A 15,749-nucleotide genomic window follows, 5' to 3' on the forward strand; every position below is an offset into this window, starting at 1 on the left:
AAACTAACTGAGTGTCAACTGGCAAATTTAACTACAAAAGGAACTACAACTTAGTAGAATTTCGTAGTTTTGTTTTACGGCTAGAAAAGCCCTAGCAAATTAGACTACCACATAAATCCATGGGCGTGATTAAAACGTTTAGAATACTTCATGCCATGGGCTGTTTTTTTTGTTGTTGTTTTGTTTTGTTTTTGTTTTTTTTTTGTTTGTTTGTTTGTTTTTTAGTTATGCACATGCGGATAAACAATACTATGGGTAATATTTCATCTATAGGTACATTTATCCCCAAGAACTCATCTATGATAGTTGTCCCGGTCAGTGACATGTTATTAATTTCCAAAATGACAATCATCAAATTGCTAATTCTTAATCTTATACATCCTCATATATCTTTGTATTTATATTTATATTTAGGACTCAAAAAAATAGCACAAGCTATATTTGCCAGCATTACACTTTGAGACAATGCAAAAACACATACTATGCTTGACTGAGCACACACACTGAATTGTCCTTTAACTGTAAGTGTAGCACATGACTTTTCAGTTACTCTCATATCTTGTGTTCCGTGTCCCCACCCTTTCTCAACACCCTCCCACCTCTGTGCCTCTCACCGGCCTCTGCTGCTGCTGCTGGGCTCCTTGTGCACAGAGAACAAAACCTGCTTGTCTGGCTCTTCAACAGGAAACCAATCAAAGGCTGAGGTGACACAACAGACAAATAAATAGAAGCCGTAGTGTAGGTTTTCCGCTTGCAACCTTAAAGTGAGTGTGAATGGCCTACACATACACATGGTAAGAAGAACACTTGAATTCTTATGTTTTTAGGAAATTATTGATATTGAAGGAATTTGGCTACATTGGTGTAAGTGTTTATTTTATTTTTTTTAATACACAGCAATGCCACGGAGAAGTCAGTTGGATTATACTAGCAAATGGATGGTTTGAAGATTTCTATTTTGCTAAAAATGGAAACACGGTACCTATTAAAAGACACCTGAACTTAACAGAATTTTAAAGTTTTCTGTTTCATTTTGATTTTGTTGTAGCTCACATTTGGCACAACAATGGCCACTGCAAGTTCAGGACAACACAAAAACTCCAATTCCAAGCAGCTGACCAATACAGACAGACGTTTGGTAGAAAAGGCTTTGAAAAAGTTGGAGAGGCTGTTCGAGCTGTGTACAGACCCACGTTTAGGACTTAAAAACAGCCCTCCTTACCTGCCTGACCTGGTGAGTGAGACCACGGCCTTGCTTCTTCAGATATGGGACCCATACATGGACTCTGAGGTGGCAACAGGTCAGACACCCAAGGGAGACGAGGCCAGGTACCTACGAATTCACGTGAGGAATCTTCTGGATAAGACGGACAAGGCGCTGCTGCTTTTCAGAGAGGGGAAGGAGAAGATTTTTGAAGAGAAGTCAAGTTGCCGGTAAATAATACATTTGCTTTATAACAGCAATCAGTTTCACTTTGATGGCACACAGCGGCCTCTGGATAAGTTACACACAAGCTTGTTTGAGTGGGAGTTTATCTGAGAGGTAGAGTAATCAAAACATCTTATACCCCACAAGGCTCTGTTGCTATCACACATCCTGACAAATAAAGATAGGCGAGTTGGAGTAGGTGACATTCCTCCAAGATCGTACAGACAAATAATAGGATCAGCCCTCCGCATGACTCCAGTTGCAAATCAAACTTCTTCTCTCTCTTTTTTTTTTTTTTTTACTATTTACACTCCAGGTTAAAGATGCATTGTGCAGCTTTCCCCTGGATAGCCTGCCACCTGCTTGTCTTTATGGTGATGTTAATGCTTTACCTGTAATGTTCCGCACTATGGCATTCATGTTGACTCCACCAGTGCCGTCAACAGTTACAGATGTGAGAGGTGACCCTGCTCATGGTGACGGTGCCTGTTTTCCAGGGTTTTTTTGTTGACACCTGTATTTGAATATATGCGACATAGATGTGTTTTATGCCATAGTGTAGAACATTCCAAGCAAAGCAAGAGCATATCATTGGAGACAAGCAGGTGGTAGACCCATACATACCCAGAGTTGCTCTAATGTTTCTGAAATGACAGTGAAAACGATTTTTTTGTGTGTGAATTCAGGTCATTTTCTGAGTCTTATTTTCTTTGTTCCAACATACACATGACGGGCATTGTGGCAGCGCTGTGGCTCATTTGTTGAGCTGCAAGGCATATATAGGACGGGTACGTGCCTATTTATCTATTTATTTAAGTTGATCCTTTCTGTTCATTGAATGTTGACTGATCACTGAAGTCAAACCCAGTCTTAGCTGCAGATTAACATATTGGCTCTTGTTTGTCTGGGGAAAGAGTACAACCCTGGGTGGGAAAAACTTGACCCGGTCCCTGACAGTAGCGAATACTTCTTGTCCATAATCCAATCTATATCCAAATTCAAAATTTAAACAATACTAAACATAAATTGTATAATTAAAGCTGTTTGTCACATTGAACCTATACCAGCACTGGACATGAGAGCAGCAGGACAATGTTACTGTCCATGTTTATTGCGTGTTCAACCTCACAACACTCGTATTGCCAGTCATCTGCTCTGTTAGGCAAGAGATCATGTGGACCTGTTCTTTATTTAAAAATAAATAAATAAATAAATAAATAAATAAATAAATAAATAAATAAATAAATAAGGGAATTCTTCACTGTTTAATTCCCGTTTAATGAGGCCTGTGTAGAAAGAGAAATATCTAAAACAAACCTCTTCTGGTAACAGCTCTGGTGATAACTCAAAATAGATAATGCCATACAGGTCATACTGAATATTAACACAGCAAGTTGAATAGGTTGCCTAGTAAATTAAACAATAATTTTAACATTTTATTATTATTTTTTTTTATGGCAAATATCTTGACAAAAAAAAGAAAAAAGCACATTTCTTCATAAGCCTCCACTCTCTATTTACTTTTGTCCTGCTTAGCAACCAAGCACAAGCTGAATAGAGTTTCCATGTGCTTCAGTACCTCTGTGCCTCAGTGCTTGGTGTGTAGTTTGAAAAAAGTAGTGACTTGAAGTGACTTTTCTTTTCACATTTGGGTGCGTTTGCCTTAGCTGGTTCAGAATACTAATCACGAAGTTTGTCTCAGAGTCTTTTATCATGGTAATGCGGAGAACTCGGCAAAAGCAACCAGAACCAAACTTGTCCCAGTTTGTAGAGAAGGTAGAGGATTTAATTTTGTAGTTCAAAATACAATGTAACTGGTTTTAGTAGTGGTATAAAAGTACAATTATGCTACTTCGCAATAAACAATAAAAACTTTCTTATGAAGACAAAATCATTAAAGCTACTAAATGGCACTAATTTAGTGAGCAAATGGACTGGATAGGGAGTTTGAACATTTCACAGTCACAAAAATGAATCGTTTTTTAAGCAGAAACATTTTAAAAAGCATCATGCTTTCTCATAAAACTATTCCTTCTACTGGCAGTAACAAAGCAACATGTTATCAAATCTAATGGTGTATGTCTGAAGAAAAGTAATGGTACTAGACCTGTCACGATTACTATTACTATTACTAGTTACTATATCCACTAATCGTTCAGTATATGAAAGCTGGAACAATAGATCTTGGGCTCAGTATTTATCATGTGTACACTTTCTTTGCAAAAGTGGGGAGATTTTTGCCAGTTTTATGTAATAAGGTCAGATTTGAGTTGTACAGGATAGAATAAATAACTTGTATGGCTAATTATCAGTTCATTGTGATATTTGTTTGTTGTTATCTCAGACCTTTTAATGATACAGTATATTTAAAAATTGGTTTACTGGGATTATCCTCCTTTGTATCAGTGACATAAAGCAGTTTCAACATTATCACTTATTGCAGTATTTCTTTGTAGTATCAAAATGTGTTATTGTGACAGACATAAATAGTACTATAAACCCTAAGCTTAAGGAGTGTAGGAATGATCTTCTACACTACTGCAGTAAATTTATCCAACTTCTGTATTTAATTGCTGTCTGGCATTTTTTATTTTGGTTAATATTTCCCTTTTTGAAATGTGTTTTTGGTTCAGAAAACAACCACAATGGGACTTTTAATAGTCTTATATTACCCGTAAATGAGTGACACTGTTCTGCTTGGTCAGTCAGTTGATTCATTATGTCACATGTTTTAAGAGATATTATGTCTTTTAAACCACATTAAAACAGGAATAAAAAATACAATTGTAAACTGCTTTTTTTGGCATGTGGGGAAGATGGTGTAGTACGTATTTTTAGAAAGCGTCACTTACACATTTCCACTTTTTTTTACAATTTCGTAAGTTTCAACTGAAGCGCACTTGTACTTTTACTTACTTTACTTTCACTTAAAATAATTATAATAAATACTTGTCGCTGCCATTCTACATTTTTGTCCTTGATGAAAATGAATCAACACTCTCATAAAAACATGCACTGGGTTTTCATACTTTTTAGGGAAAATTACATAGACATACATTCATTTCCTTGGTGACTGATCCTAACCCTTAACCATAGTTTAACCCAAACAACGTCTTTTTTATGCTGTACAAATTTTAGTCCATGTGATGAATACTCGCCCACTCATACAGCAAGTAGGGGAAGTGTCTTGTTAAAAAAACCCACCAGCCTACAGGTTTTAGGATTACTATCCTTAGCTTTGTTCAAAAAATAACTGTACTGTTTTACTTGAGTACCATTTATACCATAGTAGTAGTAATTTGACAAAAAATATTCATAGATTTTGCGCACTATTTCAATTTCTCATGACACTACATTACTTAAAATGACACTAATTTCTACTATTAATTAATTTTTTTTAAGACATTGGTGTTGGTTAACAACTCGTATACAGTTGTTAACAAATCGCACTGGCCACTGGAATGTTTTGTGGTGTTCATTGACACGTTGTAACGCTCAGCATCCTGTTTGTGTGAAGGACCACTTTACATGCTTGTGTGTGTGGGGGTGTGTGTGTGCGTGTGTATGTGTGTGTGTGTGTGTGGGCGTGCAACTGTGTGTGGAACATATCTGATAAAAGATTGTGACAAAGGACAGTTAATTAATGTTCAACTCAATACCCTCGGATGCATTGTTGATATATTGTGAATACATTCTTCCAACAAAAGCTATATTTTTTTACATAAATTCTATAATGCAAACTGCTTTAAATTGGAAAAAAATTAGTGGAAAAGCAGTTCATAAAATGGCCATGGATATATATATATATATATATATATATATATATATATATATATATATATATATATATATATATATATATATATATATATATATATATATATATATATATATATATATATATATATATATATATATACAGGAATACATACATTGCAACTTTACCTTGTTAACACTTTTCTAAATTTAAAAATAAAACTGTTAATAACTTAAATTGGATTGCGCATCTAATAAGCTGCTGAATGGCTCCTTACACATAGGATAAGCAACATCTCATGTGACTCTTCGACAAAACCGGCAACCACTGGTTTAGAATCTTCGTTTTAGCAAATTAACATGCAGATTTTACGTATCTCATACACATGAAAGAAATGATCTGAGGTCGTGTAACTTGATTGACAACAATATTAATAACAAACCTAATCCCCAGGCGACAGATAAGGAGCTAGGTCTATCTGATATGCAAAACTTCAAGACAAGAAAGGGACTGGGAATTATACACATGAATGTACGTAGTATCTGATCTAAATTAGATTAGATTAATGTCTGGGCAAATCAAACAGATACAGATACATTTGTATTTTATGAAACCTGGCTATCAAGTAAAATAAGTGATAAGGAAATGAGTATTGAAAATGATAAAGTTTTTCGTTGTGACAGGCAGTCTAAAGGAGGTAGTGTTGCCATTTATGTCAAATATCACTTGTCCGTGGACCTTGTATTCTCCTGTTCAAAGCCTAAATGTTTTAAATATCTGTATCTGTCAGTTAGCGATGCAAATTATCCTGATAAAAAAAAAAAAGACAGCTCTTAATGATCTGTGGACGATGCTTTCTAAAGTGGAAAACTACAAGTTTCTAATAATGGGCGATGCAAATATTAACTCGCTGGAGAAAGAGTCCGAAATTGTGAAAGACCTTTGCAATGTCCTAAATCTCACACGACCTATTTCTATTCTGACTAAACCTGACCCTAGAAATTTAAATAAAGACACACTCATTAATGTAATCTTAACAGGGGCAAATGATGTGTTCCTGTTTGGTTTTAGTGATCACTGTCCAGTAAGTTGTATTCGAAATATCAAAGTGAAAAAAACTCATCCATGTGTAAAGGTGAGAAGATCGTATAAACATTTCAATGAGCAGGCTTTCATCTCTAACCTGTGTTACAGTGATATTGGGCAAACGTCTGCATTTCCTGCCCCTGATATGGCCGTCTACTTTTAACATTAATACATTTCATGAAATTGCGGACTGACATGCGCCTAAAAGAAAAATTTGAATAAAAAACTGTAATAATCCTTGAATCAACTGAGAAATCACAAGTTTAATTAGAGAAAGAAAACTGAATACTGCACACACAACTAGGTTAGATTTGGACTGGGCAATCACGAAAGAGAAGTAGATGTTTATCAGCAGTGAGTGAGACAAAAATGTCTTACTTCATGTCTGCGCGGAAATCGGTCACGGAAATCGGGCAAAGTTCTGGAGGACAGTAAGATCTCACTCAGAACCTATTCATACATTACCAACCGATACTTTTTTTTTTAAAGCTTTGTCTATTGTAAATTCTAAAGAGGAAATATGTGATGTTTTTAATAGTCTTTTTTATCTCTGCATGTGACGTTTTGGATAATAATGGTGGTCGTTCTGATCTTGATTCTGTTGAGTCTGAACCTCTGGCAGATAACACTCTGATTTTCTCTTTAAGACCTTTAACTTACATGAAAGTCTTAAATGCTCTCCGCTCCATAGACCCAAAGAAGTTCACAGGTGACATTGATCCAAAACTTCTATTACTAGCTGCCCCATATTTAATTCAGCCTCTTTTACATATTTTCATTGTATCAATTCAAATGGCAGTTATACTAGAATTATGGAAAACAGCACATTTTGCCTTTACATAAAGGTGGGACAACTAAAAATGTAATCATCAGTCATTTACGGCCAATATCTAAATGACCTTGTCTTGCAAAGCTATTAGAGTTACTTGCAAATCAACTTACAGTTTATTTAAATAAATGCTCAATTTTTAAGTCTCATCAGGGTTGAGTTTCAGAAAAGAACATTGCACTCTCACAGCAACTAGAAAAGTTTTAAATTACATTTTCACAGTCCTTGACAACAACAAGACATTGTAGCATTTATGTAACATGCAAGCTACACGTCTTTATACATTAAATGGTACATTGATTGAAAGAGTCACCACGTCTAAATATCTTGTGTTTTGGCTTGATGAAAATGTATCCTTGAAAAAATATATCTCAGAAGTATGTAGCAGCCTAAAATCAAAATCATAATTTTATTACAGAAACAAATATTGTATCCTAATAAATTACAGAACGTGACCTTTCTTAGCCGTACTGGATTATGGGGATGTGGTGTAAACGCAGACTTTGACTTCTGCCTCTTAAAACAGATCCACTATTTCACTTCCCTTCGTTTCATTACAGGTGATGAACTTGAAACCCATCACTGTGTTCTCTGTGAAAAAGTGGGTTGGCCATCTATGTCAGATACAAGAAAACAGCACTGTGTGAAATCTATAAGGGAAAATTTCAAAAACTGCCAGAATACCTCACCTGCTTGTTTTTATTGATACCGGAATATTTATTACCAGATCACATGACTAGAAAAAGGCTTTTAGCCATTTTGCTTCACAAAAATGGAATATACTTCAAGGAAAAGCAAAATTGGATATGATGGTGACACAATCGCAATTAAATAATCTGGAAACAAACTTTTATACACACATCTGCACCTGTTTTTAATGTTTTATAATGTTGCACTTAGTGGCTGCCGTTACATGTCCACTCAAAATCTGATTATCTTTTTTTTTTTTTTTTTTTTTTTAAATACAATTATTTAAATGACATGTAAAAAGCCAAATCACCTAATTTCTTTCTAATCCTGTGCCCTTTGATTACTCACATCAGATATTGTCATTTAAGTCAGGAATCTGATTTACATATTGCCAACATTTTCACATTTGAGTCATGTAAAGATAAGAGAGAAAACAGAGTTAATAGCATATGTGAATTGTTATTTATAAGTGACAACTATTGGGTTATACTAGCCATGTCATATTCAGCTGTTTTCTTGAAAAAAATTAAATAAAATCATCCAACAAAACTCTGGCAAATAAGTTGAATGAATACATTATTTTAAGAGTAACTGAAAATAATAAGTTAGCCTGTTAGCAGGACTGTTAAGCTTGTTTATTCACAAAACTATTCACTAAACGCCAAATACTCCAAACCCTGTCTTCCATCTTAGGAGAAACCTGACGAAGCTTTCCCTGCTCTTCAGTCACATGCTGTGGGAAATAAAAGCCCTGTTTCCCGGAGGTAGTTTCCACGGCGATGCTTACAGCGTGACCAAGACGGAGGCCCAAGACTTCTGGAGGCGGTCGTTCAGGCACAAGTCAGTGCGGCGTGGGGATGCGAACCATCAACCTCCGCCATCTTTCCATAGTAACGTCTAAACCTTTCCTCGCAGGTGCATAGTGCAGTGGAACAGTTTTAAAGAGAAGCTGCAGGACATACACACGTTTGAAGAGGGGATGGAGGCTATGGCTTTGAAATCCACTATTGACCTGACATGTAATGACCACATCTCAGTGTTTGAGTTTGACATTTTCACCAAGTTATTTCAGGTATGTGACCTTACAAGACTTCAATACTTCAAACTGTTCCATATCTTTGTAATGGTTCTCTGAAATATAGTATCTGCTCTTTCACGTAGGCCAACACTTTCCACTCTGTACACCGCAACCGTCTTTGGTTGATTACAGATGACTAGCCCCCACTTCACGCTGGCATAAAATAAAATATGTACTCAAGTCACATTACACACATTAAGTCACATTACATACATGCAGTATTTCATGTTTTAATGTATTATTGAAGAAGAAAAAAAAAAGACAACAACAAAAACTTCATTAAATCATTAAAGTTAATTGTTTTTTTTTTTCTTCCAACTTCCATACAACTTTTTAAATTCTGATTATTGACACATTTTAGACAACAGTGCACGTTATGATGATTACATTACAAATATATGCCCCCAAATGTTCTGAACAGTGCTGATAATTAACAACTAAAAGGGTAAATGTTAACCTAACAGAGATATGTTTTATAAATGAGTAAATAATTGTAGTATATGATTTTCTCCCTCTGACCTTTTAAGATAATAATTTGTTTAACTAAAGCCAAATGAGAGTTAACCTTTTGCTGAAATATCTTGCCCTTTAGATTCTCATTGCTTATACACTGATCCTAACTCCTGACTAAATAGAGTGTCCCGTCCAGAGAGATTGCAAAAAATAGTTTCTCATTTCATATTATAAAAAGAGTAGTAATATCTAAAATAAGTCATAATGTCGCTTATTCCCCTTAGGTCCTCATTGTCTATCTTTACATGCACATTAATTAGTATCTGATTTTAAAGTTATTTAAATTACATGCAAACCACAAACAAAAAAATATGTTAGCATGCAAAAATATTTTGAGCATGCATGTTGCCACAGCCAGTGATCATTTTAAGCTACTTTTTTGTGTGAGATCTCTAAAGTGTGGGCCAACACCCCAAAGCAAGTCATACCAGGAAGAATGAATATAGCCTCAGTGTAAATAGTACATTTTGATGTGTCATATCAATTCCGGCTTTCTTAGAGTACACAACTGGTAAATAATTAGACCCACATGAAGAATATAGAAATATAGAAACAGTGCAGAGCAGAGCTTGTCCTGCTAGCCACTAAAACACAGACCACAGGGTTAGGCTAAGAATACAAAACGCAGCTCTCTAAATAGTCCATCTAAACTGGCCTCACACTGACCGCTTGTCCTTGTTTAGCCCTGGAAGTCCCTGCTCCGAAACTGGAACTATTTAGCGGTAACCCATCCCGGCTACATGGCCTTCCTCACCTATGATCAGGTGGAGAGGCGCCTGCAGCACTACCTGCACAAACCGGGAAGGTGAGCACAACTTCAGTCCATAAATCAAAGTGACAAGTGTTTCTCCAACTCCCCGTGTCTCTGGAGCTTTTCTCAGTGCCAGGGTTAGATGAAGTGACATTGATCTTTCTGAGTCAAATGAGATCCACAGAGCAACAAACATCTGCAGCGTTTCAGCAACTTAAAATTCATTACAAAAGGTTTAGGTTTTCAACATGAGAATCTGTCTAGTGGTGCTGGGTTTCAGTTTGAAGTGGCATTGCCCCTACAGCTTCAGACTTTTTAACTATTTAAAAATAATTTATGCTATCTTTTAAACTCTGTATTATTTTAATGAGCGCTACTTGTGATAAAAATACAGTTTAGTAAGGTTAAGGTTTCGGTTTAGGTTACTCTGTCTGCATTTTACGGCCTCATATAAAGCAGCTTTCATTTTTTAGTAATTAAATAAGACAAAAATTATGCTATATTTTTATTCCCGTAACAGTTACATAAGCACTGTTTATAAAAGAAAAACACATGGCAGATATTTCCACTCATAACTCCTAATTAAATAATTTCATCCACAAATGGTGAAATAGCAGTCTTATTGTCAGAAGTAACATTATAGATACTTTAATTATCTTTTTTTCCTAAGATAGTGTTTTTGGAGTGAAAGAACATCTCATTCACTATTGTTTTATTAGATTCATATTTGTTTGATTGATTGATTGTATTTTTCTTTCAGTTACATCTTCAGACTGAGCTGCACTCGACTGGGACAGTGGGCCATAGGTCATGTGACCGCTGAGAGTAATATCATCCAGACCATTCCCCAGAATACACCTCTGTACCTGGCTCTGATACAGGGTTACAAGGAAGGCTGGTAAGTGCTAGATAGTACTGTAAATACTCATAAAGTTTATATTCTGATATTTTAAGACTAAATACTTGTGTGCAGACCAACTTACTTATTATTGCTACTAAAGAAAGTGAAAATGTAAGTGTCACGGATAGATAGATATATTATAGATATTTTTTATCACACTCCTGGTCTATGTGACTTTCTGTTCCTCATTAAAGCCACAATGTTATCACCCACTTACAAAATTTTAATTAAAAGCAGAAACGCTCTACACCCAATGTATATGTAACCAAATATTATTTATAATTTTGGTCTCTTCAAAATTATAAAAGGCATTTTTGTTACTAAGAATTTGTCTAAATATAAAAGCTAATATTATGATTATCATTTTTGTAATATTTCAGTTGTTATAGGATTTCACTGTTGCCATTTATTTATTTTCCTTTTTTTTTTTTTTTTTACAACTTTCAGCTATTTATACCCAGACGGCCGCGATATCAACCCTGACCTCACTACTCTATGCGAATCCTCCCAGAAAGGCAAAGTCAAAGTCACAGAAGTAACTAATTTAACTACCTCCAGCTCACAAACTATTATCATTTTAAACCTCTCAAACTATGCACATTTCCCTGCCCGACAGGAGCAGTACGAGTTATACTGTGAGATTGGCAGCACTTTCCAGCTGTGTAAGATCTGTGCTGAGCGAGACAAGGACACTCGGATCCAGCCCTGCGGTCATCTGCTGTGCCGCACGTGCCTTTCAGGCTGGCAGGTGAGCCTCCTCCATCATAGCACCACCCCCCTCTCCTCCCATCACATAATTACTCATCACATCTTGCAAACCGGGCTCTGACATTTAAACAATGGCACATTATTACGGTAACGGCTCAGTGATCACTTGAGCGACAAACATTTTTGGTTCTAAAGGCCATTGCTGCCAGTGTGTGATTGTTGGGTATAAGAGTGTAAAGCATAAGGTTTAGGGCTGGGCATGAGTGTGAAGAGAGTCTGTCAAACTATTTATCATAATAAATAGTCTCTAATTTCTAATTTAAATGTGACCGCACAAATACCCTACCATTGTTTTAAGAGTTCACATTTTATATTTTAGTTTTCTTAATATAGATTTTACATTGTGAATCGGGGCTGCCCCTGAGTCTTGATTTCCCCTTTTAAATACATGTTATTCAAATATGTGAAAATATCAATGTGAATGGAGAGAAGCAGGTGATGCCACCAGGCCAAGTTAATAAGTTTAATGCCATACTTTGGAATATTCCAGACAAAGTAATAATATCTTCATGGAGACAAAGAGAAGTTACACAGTAAACCTTTTAAATTTAAACAGTGGATTGTTTTGGTTCAGTATGTAATTTTTGTTCAGGTTCCCCTTTGCCTTTTTTCCTGCAGCATAATATCAGCCATAGGATTTCATATGATTTGGGTTTTATAAATAGTTGGTGATAAGCTTCCAAACGAGACATCTAAATAACCTATGACCCTTGACTGCCCTCCAGCAGAAGTCAGCTGGACACACGTGCCCATACTGCCGTTGTGACATTAAAGGCACTGAGACGGTGGTGGTGGAGCCGTACACCCCTGAGACCGCTTCACACCAGGAAGTAGAGCGACGAGAAGAGACAGAGGAAGAAGACCACGAGGACATCGAAGTCATGGTCAAAGAAATGGCTGCTCTAAAGGTACTTTTTCATTTAGCAGATGATGAAATTTATCTGCAGGGTTGACTTTTATCACTGGGGTAACCCAAATTTGTCAGCCAAGACTTTAAAGAGATTATTTTGAGAATTGAATGCTTAAATTTAATTGTAAAGAAACAATTTAAAAATAACAGCACTTATAATCTGTTTATGCCTATTTCACCTTTTTTGTTACAAAATACTTGAGTCAAAAGAAAGATGCTTTACAACTAATGAAGCCAACAGATTTAGTCCGCAAAGATAACATTTATTTTTGATTTGATTGAAATGAAAGCTTTCCTGAAATATGAAGATGAAAGCCTAACATAAACTGTACAAATATCTCCATTTTTGTTTTGTAACTTTAATTTTTTCCTGATTTGATTTGACTTTCACTTAAAATTCTCCACAATTACCCATTCCCGTTTCCTTACTAACTACTCAATAAAAGTCACTCATAATTTCCAATCTTGTCAACAATTTGCAACGTTTTCAGTATTCTAGTTTGGAGTACCAGATGCCGTCCTCCTACCCTGCGCCTGTCCCGCCTGTGCCAGCTAAAGGCAGCAAACCCCCCCAAGGCCACGGGAACTCTTCACACCCCAAGAGTGACGCAAAACATTCAAGGAGCTCGGTAGTAACTCACTTCTTGAATCTTTATTTGGCATTTTTATAGTGTACTCTGTAGAAACCATTTCAGTCCACAAAGGCTATAAACTATGCATATTAATTGTGAGGGGCCAATGGCTGTGTCATTCTAGCCTGAGCCAGTAATGAATTAAGAGGGGTATTGTTCTGGATCAGTTTGTTCTTCTTCCTATTATTTTTTCTCACAAATAGATGCATTTATGACCCTCTGAACTTTGACGAAAAGTCCCACATGGAGGTACAGGATCGAATGGCCCGTGACCACAAATTGGACCCCGTTGGGAAATGGGAGTCGAAACAGGCAAAATTTGGAGTAGGCTCATGAAATTCAGAACAGTGATAGAGCTCCATGAGACAAGCCTTAAGTTGAATCGGAGCACTGCCCTATGATGAACAGGAAGTCGGCCATATTGGATTGAAATTCTGTTGTCACTTTTACTGCCTTTGTATGAAAACTATTTAGTAGTAACATTTGTTTCCTTTGCACGTACCAGACTCAGAGCAACAATGAAGCATCCACAATACAGAGCAACACCAAAAGGTTAGTCCTGTTTATACAACTGTTTCATTGTGTTGTATGTAACGGCGCCATCCTTGCTATAATCGATCATCGCATGTCATGTAAGCTTTATTTTTTTTTCGATTAACAGTGGTAAACATGAACAGTTAACTCAGTAATGGTCTTCTTATCAAAAAATAAAGTAGAGTCTGTGTAATCCCTTGTAGTCCAGGTATGATCCACAGTAAAAGAAAACAAAAAACAAAAATACAATTCTGTAAATACTTAAAATACATGAAGCATTTGTAATTATTAATGCGATGCTCCTTTTTTTTTGTCATAATAGAAGTATTATCCAAGTTGATGCAAAGTGTAGTACATTCTTTATATGTTTTCTTGTTTTTCATAGGCCGCAAAGTGGTGACTCAAGTACCCTCAAGGAGAAGAGGTCTAGTGGTCCAAAACTGCAGAAACAGCGTACTCTCTCCAGCAGGTGATGTATTACTAATGACAACCTTTTTAGAAGCACAAAATCACATTATATTACTTAAAGCTCTGTTCAATATTTAACTTCAAATTTCTCACTTTCAACAGTGCTGAATGTCTAACAGAACTTAATCCAAACTTCCCCAAAAAGACTGAATGTAAGTTATGGTTTTAATACTGTATGACTGCATACAATGAAATTATACTCATTTGTTTTACTGAGAAAGGGGTTAAGAGGTTTTCTTGCATTAAAGGGCTACCAGGAAAATAAATAAATCCGTTGTTATTGTTGCATTTTCTTTTTAGCTCTGTGGTCCGTATCATGCAGTTTTCAGGTGGCTGCTCCAATTAAGACTTAACAATACAAAGTAGATACTCATGTCCCCAGGTGCAGCGGCTTGGCTTGGACCGTCCAGCCCAGTCAAACATCGGAGACGCCAAATGGATGTAGAACTGAGGAGAGCCGCCCATAAGAAGGACAAAAGTTCCCTTGGAGAGATGACAAGAACTATGTCCTCCTGACCCCCGTCCATTCGGTGTGCCTAGCTACCATCACCTCACAAGAACTCACTCTCACAGAAAAACATTTTAGCAGTAATTTCCCATCACAGGCAGATGTGCGTGGGAGACAGAGACCACCGACTGCTCAGTAATCACCTCACCATCCGTTTGGGCTATTCTAAATATAGGGTGATTTTCTTAATGAATTTGTTTATGGGGCTTCCATTACGGCAGTGCATCTCATCTTTATTAACTGCCTGGAATGACAACAGTAATGAGAGACTTGTTGTTAGGCTGAAATTGAGTTGGGCGAGCTTATGGTTGAGCTGAGATAAAACGCATGAAAGAACTCATCGATTAGTAAACAGAATAACAATTAAACAGCCACTACCTTTGTTTACTCTGGTGAATCTTGCCACAACAATCATAAATGATCAGTATTCAGATCAGCGGTGGATGAAATGTTCAGTTGTGTACAGATGCAGAGGTAAGAAGTTACTCAAGTAAAAGTGAAAGTATCACATGGAAAAATCTACTTAAGTAAAAGTATTTAAGTATCCGTTTAAAAATGTATTTAAAGAGTAAAAAGTAAAAGTATTTCAGACAAGTGTTAATTAATTTAAGTGTAAATTATACATATTTTGGTCAACAGTAACAATACAAATCCATTTTTGAATTTTTCTCATGAATTTTGTGTATTTATTTTTGTTTGCTCAAAACCGATGCTTGAACTCGAAAACTCCAGTCAGGATGTTACCACAATGGTAAAAATAACCACGCAAATCATATTAAAAGAGCTTTTTATGCTTCAGTCCAGTTCAAAAATGTAGTGGAGTAGTACAGATACCTGCTCTCAAATGTAGCTACTTAAGTACAGATACCCAAAATTTTTATTTAAGTACAGCACT

General features: G+C 36.1%; 1 protein-coding gene across 2 annotated transcripts; it reads left to right on the forward strand.

Annotated features, from left to right (window-relative positions):
* Positions 1 to 527: 527 nt before the first annotated feature.
* Positions 528 to 15,309, forward strand: cblc (Cbl proto-oncogene C, E3 ubiquitin protein ligase). 2 transcript variants are annotated; one of them, XM_055227557.1, is made up of 15 exons: positions 528 to 794; positions 898 to 978; positions 1,049 to 1,434; positions 8,485 to 8,631; positions 8,707 to 8,863; positions 10,066 to 10,187; positions 10,894 to 11,031; positions 11,482 to 11,569; positions 11,651 to 11,782; positions 12,528 to 12,710; positions 13,204 to 13,341; positions 13,850 to 13,896; positions 14,264 to 14,347; positions 14,449 to 14,498; positions 14,729 to 15,309. In XM_055227557.1, exons 1-15 carry the CDS (start codon positions 792 to 794, stop codon positions 14,860 to 14,862), a joined length of 1,890 nt encoding a protein of 629 aa, XP_055083532.1. In that variant the 5' UTR covers positions 528 to 791; the 3' UTR covers positions 14,863 to 15,309. The 2 variants fall into 2 exon arrangements, with proteins under 2 accessions (XP_055083532.1, XP_055083531.1); XM_055227556.1 differs by having other exon boundaries at positions 529 to 794; positions 12,531 to 12,710; positions 13,204 to 13,344.
* The last annotated feature ends 440 nt before the right edge of the window (positions 15,310 to 15,749 follow it).

Source organism: Periophthalmus magnuspinnatus, chromosome 16 (assembly GCF_009829125.3).
Source record: "Periophthalmus magnuspinnatus isolate fPerMag1 chromosome 16, fPerMag1.2.pri, whole genome shotgun sequence".
In the NCBI taxonomy this organism is placed as follows: Eukaryota; Metazoa; Chordata; class Actinopteri; order Gobiiformes; family Gobiidae; genus Periophthalmus; species Periophthalmus magnuspinnatus.

What these genes read in the sequence shown, in the direction of transcription:
- cblc (XM_055227557.1), top strand. An exon ending in CAGGGTTACAAGGAAGGCTG is followed by an intron (nt 11,032 to 11,481) that starts GTAAGTGCTAGA and finishes TACAACTTTCAG; the next exon opens with CTATTTATACCCAGACGGCC. An exon ending in AAGAAATGGCTGCTCTAAAG is followed by an intron (nt 12,711 to 13,203) that starts GTACTTTTTCAT and finishes CAACGTTTTCAG; the next exon opens with TATTCTAGTTTGGAGTACCA.